The sequence below is a fragment of the Arachis duranensis genome, chromosome 5 (genome assembly GCF_000817695.3).
Source record: "Arachis duranensis cultivar V14167 chromosome 5, aradu.V14167.gnm2.J7QH, whole genome shotgun sequence".
NCBI classification, from domain to species: Eukaryota; Viridiplantae; Streptophyta; class Magnoliopsida; order Fabales; family Fabaceae; genus Arachis; species Arachis duranensis.
The window spans coordinates 21,445,022-21,455,166 of NC_029776.3; the positions used below are offsets into that span (position 1 = coordinate 21,445,022).

General features: G+C 34.6%; 1 protein-coding gene across 1 annotated transcript in view; it reads right to left on the reverse strand.

Moving 5' to 3' along the window:
- Window positions 1-5,725: 5,725 nt before the first annotated feature.
- Window positions 5,726-10,145, reverse strand: part of LOC107488738 (protein DETOXIFICATION 29-like) — a 31,553-nt gene continuing 27,133 nt past the window's right edge. The window contains 2 exon segments of the mRNA XM_052261664.1: window positions 5,726-5,815; window positions 6,123-6,226. Of these exon segments, the coding sequence (XP_052117624.1) occupies window positions 5,726-5,815; window positions 6,123-6,226 (194 nt within the window).

Below are 10,145 nucleotides of genomic sequence, written 5' to 3' on the forward strand. Positions count from 1 at the left end.
AAATACGAATCCTGATCAATCATAAATTTAATCCTAGTCAATAGACAATAAATACAATCAAATTACCTGAACCAGACTCATCAACCACATTATCACCTGTACTAGACTCATCAACCATATTCTTACCTAAATCAGGCCGATCAACCTCATCCTCACCTGTACGAGTCTCATCAACAACATCTTCACATGCATGAGTCTCATCAATCGCATCGTCATTCTCCTCGTTGTCACCCTCAGGCATAGGAATTCGTCTTGGGATTTGGCGACATCCAATCTTTCAATGGACATTCCTAATAGAATCAACAGAAGTTCTCGAACTATAGTGTTTAGAATACAACTATGGTGGATGCCTCATATCCAAAGATAATCGTCCGTGAACAACTTGAGGCATTGACACCGGTAGAGATTTTTGGGTAGAGAATAAATTATTCATCCAAAAAGATGACTCTGGACCTTAAACATAATCAATAATGTGTCTATATTACAAACTATTTTTCTTTATACTATTTTCAGGCTTCTAGTTAAAAAAATAGTAATAAATATCAAATAAAACACTTTTTACCTATATGCACTTGGTTTTGTTGAGTATGCAATCTATCATTTTGCTTGTTTTGGTGGGTTAAGAAGTTGAAAATGATGGAAGAAAGTTATGGAGCCTGGGAACGAAAAGAAGAAGAAATGAGGAAGAAAAGATGGTCTCTGGCTAGGGTTAAGACTCTCACAGTGGAAAGAGAGAGACTCGTGCCACCTGTCGAACATGCACAAAAAACGCCACTAACGTTTTGTGAAAAATGGCAGCAATATTTTGTGAAAATGATAGGGACATGTTGTGCTTAACGGCGTCGACGTTTTTCTCCATCAGTAGTCGCCTCCCATAACGGCGTTAAACATGCCTCTTTGGGCATTTTAGTGAGATATGTAAGGCCCCAGATTTTTGGAAATTAAATAATAAATTATTTATGATATTTTATTTATTTGAGAATATATTTTTAGAAATTTTTATATTAATTGAATACTTTCTTATTATTAATTTAAGGTTTTAATAATTGAAAAATAACTAGAATTTTATATACTTTAATCTGAATATTTAGATTTTTGAGCTTTATTTTATAAATAAAAGAAAATTAGTTTAATTATTTCTAATTATTAAATTAGAGTATTTATTTGAAAATAAATTTTATGGTGATAATGAAATAGTATTTTTATAGATATTATTATTGGATTAAAATTGGTTTTCAATTACTCTATTACTCCTAATTTTATTAAAATTACCTAAACTACCTAAATCTTAACACACAACACTCACTCGCACTCTAACCCTAACTCAGTGCCGCTTCCCTTTCCCTTTCTTCCTCAAAATGCAAACACCAACACCACAACACATGCACAGAGATGAAGAGGAGAGAAAGAAAGGGAAGCCGTCGTCGCACCCAGCTACTGTCCAGTCCACCTCCGCCGTCATTGCGTCACCGTCGTTGTCCAAGGATAGAGGAGGCATCGAAAGAGAGCACCACACAACGAGAGAGATCTACGGCAGAAGACGCGAGCTGGAGAAGTTAGCCGTCGCTGCCGTTCTGCGGTTGAGCCATGCCTCATCGTCACCCTGGAGCCATCACTGTCGCCGAGATGCACGTCATCACCGCCGTGAATCACGAACAAAGGAGAGGGAGAGAGACGAGTTCGCGAGGGGGAAGAGTAAGCAGCGCTACCACCTCGCCGCTGTGCCTCCTTTGCCACTGTCGAGCTGTCCGCTACTGTTGCCGCCGTTTTGAGTGCCAGAAACTGCCACTGGAACCCCTGTCTACTTGGGTCGAGCTCCGGTTCTTGCATGCTGAGATTCATGGTGGTTGCATGCGACATCAAGTCAATGCGTCATCACCGGAGCTGCCACTGCTCCATTTTCTCAGTTATTCGTAAGTCCAAGTCTAGTTACTGTGACTGCATGTGGTGTTTGATGGATGTTGCTGCCGTAGGAACAGTTGAAAGTGTTGCCGCCGCTATGAACTGAAAGAAAAAGGGGCTTTGATGCATTTGGTTTTGAGAGTTTCGACGAGCTAAGGTAAGGGAGTTTTTTTAAACTCATTTTACTTTTTTAAAAGTTGTTATAAGTCGATAATAGTTTGAAAATTATATTTTTATGATTACGTAAGTCTTATAAATTGAATTGAACTGCTTGGATTGATGTGATTATTTATCTTATTGATTTATTGAATTATTGAGGAAGCTGGTTATTCTAATTTATTGTTTTAGTTTGTTGAGTTGGTTATTGTTGGACTGGTTTCTTGAATATGATTTTTGGATTATGATAGGATGATTTGAGAATATTAGAATTGGTTTGTTTAATTTATCGAAAATAATTCTGAGATTTGGATATGATTTGAGATATGAAAATGGTTTTATTTTGGAAACAGTTTGATTTTTAATTGGTTTGATTTTATAAATGTTTTGATATTGGAAATGGTTCTGATTTATTGGAGACGATTTGAAAAGATTTTGAGAAATGGTTTGGATGGGACCCGAGAAGGGTGGCAAAGTCCGAGTTTTAGAGGAGGTGCTGCCAAAATTTTTATGAAAATTTTGAGAAGTTTTATTTTAGTTAATTTAGATTGAAGAATTGTTTTATTTGATTTTGATTTATTTAAGAAAAGAATGAATTATGTTTGAGTTTAAATGATTTGGTTTTGAAATGGATTCGGAACTTTTGAATTACATAATTTGGGTTTGGTTTAAATAATTGGGTTTTGGTTTAAATTTCATTTTGATTGATCTAAATTGAGAAGCTATGATTTTAAAATTTTTTAATGAATTTAAGGAAATGAGATTTGTTGTCTTTCCCCTAAAGTCTAGAGGCCTTGCCGAGTAGTTTAACTAATAAATGGTTTTTCTTTGTCTTTTGAAAGAAGAATTGGTTTTAAGTGAAATTATTTTGAAGGTTTTGGAGAATGACACAAAGAGGTGGTATTGATTTTAAAAGAAAAAGGAATTTGGGATTTGAAATATCTAGGCAGTATGCAAGGGTTGTGCCTTAATCCCACTTGCTCCAAGTCAAGATTTTAAAAAATTGTGGTTATAAATATGAGTTTTGACCTGGCAAGGATTGTGGTGGTGTACAGCTTATCCAGTGTTGCGATGGACATGGGGATCATGGTTATTTTCCGCCCACGAGTTGTAAAGTATTTGTGGGGATCGTGGTTATTTACTGTCTACGGGTATGTATTTTCCAATTGAAAATTTTGCAAGAATCATGATGGTGTACGCTTATGATGGTGGGATCATGGTGGTATATCGCTCACCAGGTAGGGATTGTGGTGGTGTACCGCCTACCGATCTTCAAGAAGACGATAATCGGGTTAGCTACCAGATATGTCGGGTTCTGGCAAAGTCACCGACACGTGAGCTCACAGCCAGTAGGACAGGCATGCATCACATTGTATTTGTTTGCTTTGTTTGGGTGTGCTTAAGTATTTTGGTTTGTCTAACTGCTTAATTGTCATTAACTGCTATCTGAGCTATTTGTTGTAACTGCTATATATACCTGTGATTTTCTTGTCTGTTTTGTTTGTATTTTTTCTGGTGGTACTTTTGAGGTTGAGTATTGGTGCTGAATTGAAGACAGTATTAATTGATTGCAAGATTGGTTTCTGATTAAGGTTTAGTTAAGTATGAAAAATCAAGTTGGTTCAGCATAGACTTAATGAACCTATGTTTGGAACAGGTTGGTCATTCATACAGTTTAGGAAACTTTTAAGATTTTTATTATAAGAAAAGAAAATTTTTTTTATTTTAGATAATTAATTGTTTTCTTTTAAAAAAGTTTTGGATTTTTAGATGTTAAACCGTTAGTTTTCAAAAGATTTATAAGACAATGATGATTACTGTGTTTGAAAAAATAGTTTTCTTTTTAAATATCCTCTTATGATAATTCTGAAAATCCATGGTGAGACTATGTGGTTAGGTTCTCACCCCCTATAGCTTTATCTTTTCAGGGTAGACGAAGAAGCTTGCGGAATTTTTGTTAAGTACTTAGATATATTGTTTTTGTTTGTATACACGTTATGAATTCCCTCGCCTTTATAGTTATATTCTTGTATGAAGGATAGGAATCGTGACTGTAATGACATGTATGTATATAATATTTGTAAGTTGCTTGAGTAAGAAGTTTTGTATATATGTATAAACTTGTTTGTTTTCTTTAAAAAGTATTTCCATGTTTTTTTTAGAAAACAGCGATATGATTTCAAGTCAAAGGCTCTTATTTTATTATTAAGTATATGAAGTCGTCGTAATACTTCGTCCTACTATTAGAGTGGTGTAGGCGAAAGCGTGACATTTTGATAGTAAAGGTGTTAGATTATTAAGCGTGACATTCGTAATACTTCTAGCTTTTGCATTCATTTCTTTTTCATTAGATTATTAATCAAAAAAATTATTTGATATTTACCAATTTTATACTTCATTGTTCATCATATATTAAATGTTATTATCTTTTTTATAATTTTTTCTCTAATACTCTCTTATGCATGTTATTATCTTTTATGGAGTTCTTATTATTTATTGTTTATATGAGTTTTCTTTTTTTATCACTCTTGTTAATTTTTTATATGGAGCTTTTCTTTTTTGTTTTGTATTGTAATTTTATGGTTTAATTACTCTGTTGATTCTTATAGTTTTGCAAAATTTGTACTTAGGTCTCTATACTTTTTTTTCTTTTAATTGAGTCTTTGCACCAATTTTTTTTAGTTGGGTCCCTACATTTTTTTTCCTTTTATTTGGGTCCCTGCGCTAACTTTTTTTTTTAGTTGGGTCCTATAAAATTAAGTCAATTACTACCAAGAGGGATTTAATTGAAAAACAAATTTGGTGCAGAGACCAATTAAAAGAAAAAAAGTATAGGAACTCAATTAAAAATTGAGCAAAATTATAGGGACTAACAGAGTAATTAAATCAATTTTCTTAATCTCATTAGAGAGACCAAACTAAATATTTTTTTTAAAAGTAATATTAGAATCATAAGTAATGAAAAATTATAAATGAAAGAGTACTAAAAAGTAATGAGTATTAAAATTTATTTAAATATCTAAAATAAATAAGATAATATAAAATCATTATTTAAATTTATGTCAGTTTTAGTAATTTTTTATTTAAAAATAATTTTAAATAATATAATCCAACTAACATTTAATTTATTACAATCTATTTTGTATAAAAATTGTCAAATATAAACACTAACTCACTTTTAATCGAAATCAATTTCATGTAAACTCTCATTTACAAATTTCGATCTAAACACACACTTAATCCTCTAAAATATTTTAGATTCATCATTTTCAAGTTTTAAAAAATTTGAGATGTTATAAGATTCAAATTTAAATTACTTTTTTATTATAATAATTTACAATATTAGTATTTATTATTTATTTACTTTTATACATAATCTTTAAGGGTTTAAAGGGTTTTTGTTAACCCTCTAAATCCCTCATTTCTATTTATCTTCACTGTAAATTTATCGGATGTTTCAATAATTGTGCAAACATCTGAGGTATACAACTATTATTAATTTTTCTTTTTATTCTCATTAATCTTTTTATTATTAGTAGTAATATTATTTTTTAATGGGCCTATATCGAGGGAAAATTTTGATTTTTGTAAATGAAATTAACACGTGAACTGAAAACAAATTAAACATGTGGTATATGTAAAGTGGTAGTTGGAATTAGGAATGCTTTTATGCTTCTTGATTATCCTCCACAATATGATTCACTTTTGTATCTTTATAACCTCCCCACTTCTTTATCCTATTTTCTGCAAGAGAAGCCTGTCGTTTGAGCAAAAAGAAAATTAGTCAGTCTATCATAAACATCCAAAAAGATATTCTATGATGCTTAAGATATTGGTGTCTAATTTGCCTAAAAAATGAGAAAAATAATAGATTTTACCTTTTATTTTTACATCAAATTAAATAGTTAAAAAATTACGTACCATAGAAGATACCTAAACAAAAACATTTTTACCACATTTATAACCACTTTCCACAAATCACATCATCATTAATTAAATAAATTTCCTTGTACTAGCTTCCACATACGATTATATGTATAATATTCCATTCATAGAATTGTTACCTCTTTATTCCAATTCGTTTTGTAGATCATGAAGAATAGCACACAAGTTTGTAGGACTATCCCAGACAACATTCCAGACCAAATTCCCCGAAAAATGGGCCATCAAACATTAAAAAATATGTATAAGAATAGTATTATTTTTTAATACATTTATAATCAAATTCTATATTGTATATCCATGCGTCATGCGTGTTAATTGGAGGACCGTGATCACTCCAAAGAAATTTGGTGGTCTGGGTGTTAGAGATTCTGCGTGTGTTAATATATCTTTATTTAGTAAATTGCTTTAGCAACTTTTTTATTGTTAGGACAAGTTTTGGGTTGCTCTATTGAAGGTGAAGTATCTGAAAAATGAGGGAGTTTTAGATGGCCCTGTCCCTTACAACGCTTCTCATGTTTGGAAGAGTATTTTAAACGCTTTTGGTGCTCTTAAGGATGCCTTCTTTTGATGCGTTGGGTCACTTGATCAATTTTTTTGGTTTGACAATTGGAGTATTGAGGGTCCAATTACTCAAGATGTCCCTTTTGTACATGTATCTGACTCTGGTTTAACTATTAGAGACATTTAGAAAGATGGTCAATGAAATCTCCATGATGTTTTCTCTAACATTCCAGAAGATATCAAACAGCGTTTGAATGCTTATAATCCGGATTTGAATGCTGGAGAGAGTTCGGGTTGGTCATGGAGTGTGGCATCTTCTATACTCTACTCAGTTAGGAGTGGGTACAGTTGGCTAGGTAAAAGAAAGTTTGACTGAAATGAGCATGATAATTGGTTGTGGGTATGACGACTGCATATTCCTGAGAAGTACAAGTTCTTGATTTGGCTCAGTCTTCATAATGTTATTCCTACGATAGAGTTTCGTTTGGGTCGTGGCTTAACTTTATCTAGCACCGGTCATTGGTGTCAGAATGGTTCTGAATCCATTCTTCATTGTCTTTGGGAGTGCCCTAGTGCCAAGGAGGTCTGGAACCTTTTAGGCCTGTATTCAGATAACTCGGATTTACGTGATTGGCTCTACAGAGGTGCAAGGAGTGGAGATATTTTTCTTTTCTTTTCAACCATCTGGTGGATTTGGAGAAATAGAAATCATGACTTATTTAATATTAGATGACTCTTGGAGTGCTAGTAAAGTGGTGAGTTTGATTCGTAGTTCAGCAATGGAGTTTCACACTATTTTTGCTAGCTATGCATCAATATTTGTCTCCTCCTTCGCTTTGTTTGCATTGGGTTCCACCTCCAGTTCATTCTGTTAAATTGAACTGTGACGCTAGTTGTTTTGCTCCTTTTGGTTATGCTAGTTTTGGTTGTATCATCGCAATTCTGATAGATGTTGGTTGAAAGGTTGCACTGAAAAAGTTGAAATGTGCAATGTTCTTTTTGCTAAATTGTATGCCATTTAGAAAGATTTACTTCTTACTTGGGATAGTAGCTTTTGTGAGGTTATTTGTGAAATAAACTGTTTAGAAGCTCTTTTCTTGGTAAACCAAAGAATGCTTGGTAAAGATATTTCGAAATAGGATTTGGCAAAGCATATACAGGAGGTTATAAATTGGAATTGGAGTCTCTATTCTTTTAATTTAGAGGAATGCAAATAGTGTTGCAAATTGTATGGCTAAAGCAGCTATTTCTAGCGCGGACATTCACTCGAATTGGAGTCAACCATGGAGTGAGTTTCAACATCTAATAGATTTAGATATGAACCTAGTCAATTAATTTAATTTTGACTCTATTTTTTTCATTCTTTTCTGTTTAATCACACACAAAATGTAAAACCCGGTTAATTAATGGCTCATTAGCCTATAAATGAGAATTTATTCTAGAAAGTCCAAAATGTGATTTTTGTGGCTAAATATGATAGAGGAGATTGAGACGAGAATTTTGGTACCAATTTTATAGAATTTGGACCAAGATTGGACCGAACGGGCCAAACCGGGCCAACCGGACCCAAAGTGGGCCCTTGGCCCAACATAACTAGACCAAAACCCTAGTTTTCAGCATTCTCTCTCCTCACTAAACACACTCACATGCTGAAAATGGAGGCCATGGAGGGAAGAACACTCTCTCAAGTTCTTTCTCTCACTTGATCTTCAAACCACCATAACTTTTGATCTAGAGCTCCGATTGCCGCTCCGTTTGCGGCCACGCGTTCACTGTGAAGAGCTCTACAAAACCCATACAATTAATCTTGAGGTAAGCCACATTTTGCTCTTCGAAATTCCAGCCTTATTTTCGAGTTTTATGAGCAAAAATGTTGAATTCCAGCCCTTATTTTCGAGTTTCATGGGTGAAATGTTGAGATTTTGGGCTCTTTGATGTTATAGGACCCAACTCTCTTGAAGGAGAAGGTTAATCTTGTCTCCTTGGACCTTGGGTGTGGTAAAATTCTGAACCCTAGTGTAATTTTGTTGTTCTATGATGTATGGGTATTGAGATGTTGTGTATGGGTATGATGATTGTGGCTTAGGTTGTGTATATGTGAATATTGGAGCTTGAGTGGTGATTTTAAAAAGCTTGAAAAAGGGATTTGGTGGCAAAAAATCTGTTCTTGGAGGTGTTGAGGCCTTGAGAGCTTGTGGATAGGTGATTTGGAAGTGCTCCGGTTGAGCTTGGGAAATCGGCTAAGGTATGGTTTCGGTTTCCCGTATCTAATATGTAATGTGGTAGTAAATACATAGGCTAGAGGCCCTAAGATAGGCATTGAATTGTTGATGTTGTTGAATTGTTGATATATATGATGTGGTCATATATGTGATGATGATTAATGATGCCTTGGTGGTATGATGTATGAGAAATATGCATGTTGTGATATATGCTTGATGATTGGTTATGGTTGAATTGTGGGTTGAACCATGTTGATGGTGAGTATGATATTGACTGTGTAGAATGATGATTTAGTGGAATTGATGTTGTTGAGAATTGACATGAGGAAGAGTATATGATATGTCAATATATTTGAGTTTGAGCCACTTGGGTAAAGTGGGTTAAAATGATGAGATAGTGATTTTGATAAATTGTGGTAAAGTGTCAATGTGTGAGTTGAGGAGGCTTGATGTTGAAATTGATATATTTTGATTGATTTCAAAGAAAAGGGATGAAAATGGCATGTTTTGATTGATTTTGAAAAGAGTCGAATATGGCTTGTTTTGAAAATGGCATGTTGTGGTTTTGTATGAAAAATATGGTTTTTTGGCATATTTTGACGGGACATAACTTGGACTACGGATCTCTGTTTTGTACCAAATCTATTTAGAAATGAAATTGGATCCGGGATGTCCCTGCCGTTCGAAGAACGGGTGAAAAACGATTTAAAATGAGGAAGTTATGTCCGTTGGAAGATTGGGGGTTAAAACTGTGAATTCTGCAGCTTTTAACTTAGAAAAATTTTTAACAGAATGGTGCGCCTACGCGCCGTTTTTCTCGAAAGCGTCATCCACGCGTGCGCGTGATGTGCGCGGGTGCGCCGATGTGCTGCACCCAATGCCCAGCCATTTTCCAGAGAGTTATGCCAGAACTGTGCCAGTTTTGTGCCTGGGGCACGAGAGTACCCACGCGTACGCGTCGTTGACGCGAGTGCGTCGTTTGACTAGTTTTCAATCCACGCGTTAGCATGCATGATGCTTACGCGTCAATGAGTTTTCGAGGCCATCCACGTGTGCGCGTGGAGTGCGCGTACGCGTGGACCTGTTTTCATCCCAAAGTTGATTTTTGAGTTTTAAAAGCCAAATTTCATACTTCTAAGCCTCCGATCTCACCACTTATGTCTTAAATCATTATGATATGTCTAGCTATGAGAAGAAGGGCTAGTGAATGTGGCAACTTGCAAGTGAAGCAAGGGAAAAATGGATGATCAATGAGGATCAAGCATGAATATGTGAGATGCGGAGGATGGTGGTAGAAGTGCTTGTTATGCCATGGGCCGAAAGGCTGTAATTATTGATGAAACGGCTGGTTATGGATTTAACCGTGAGCTGGGTGGCTGGTTATGGATTTAACCGTGAGCCGGGTGGCTGGTTATGGAC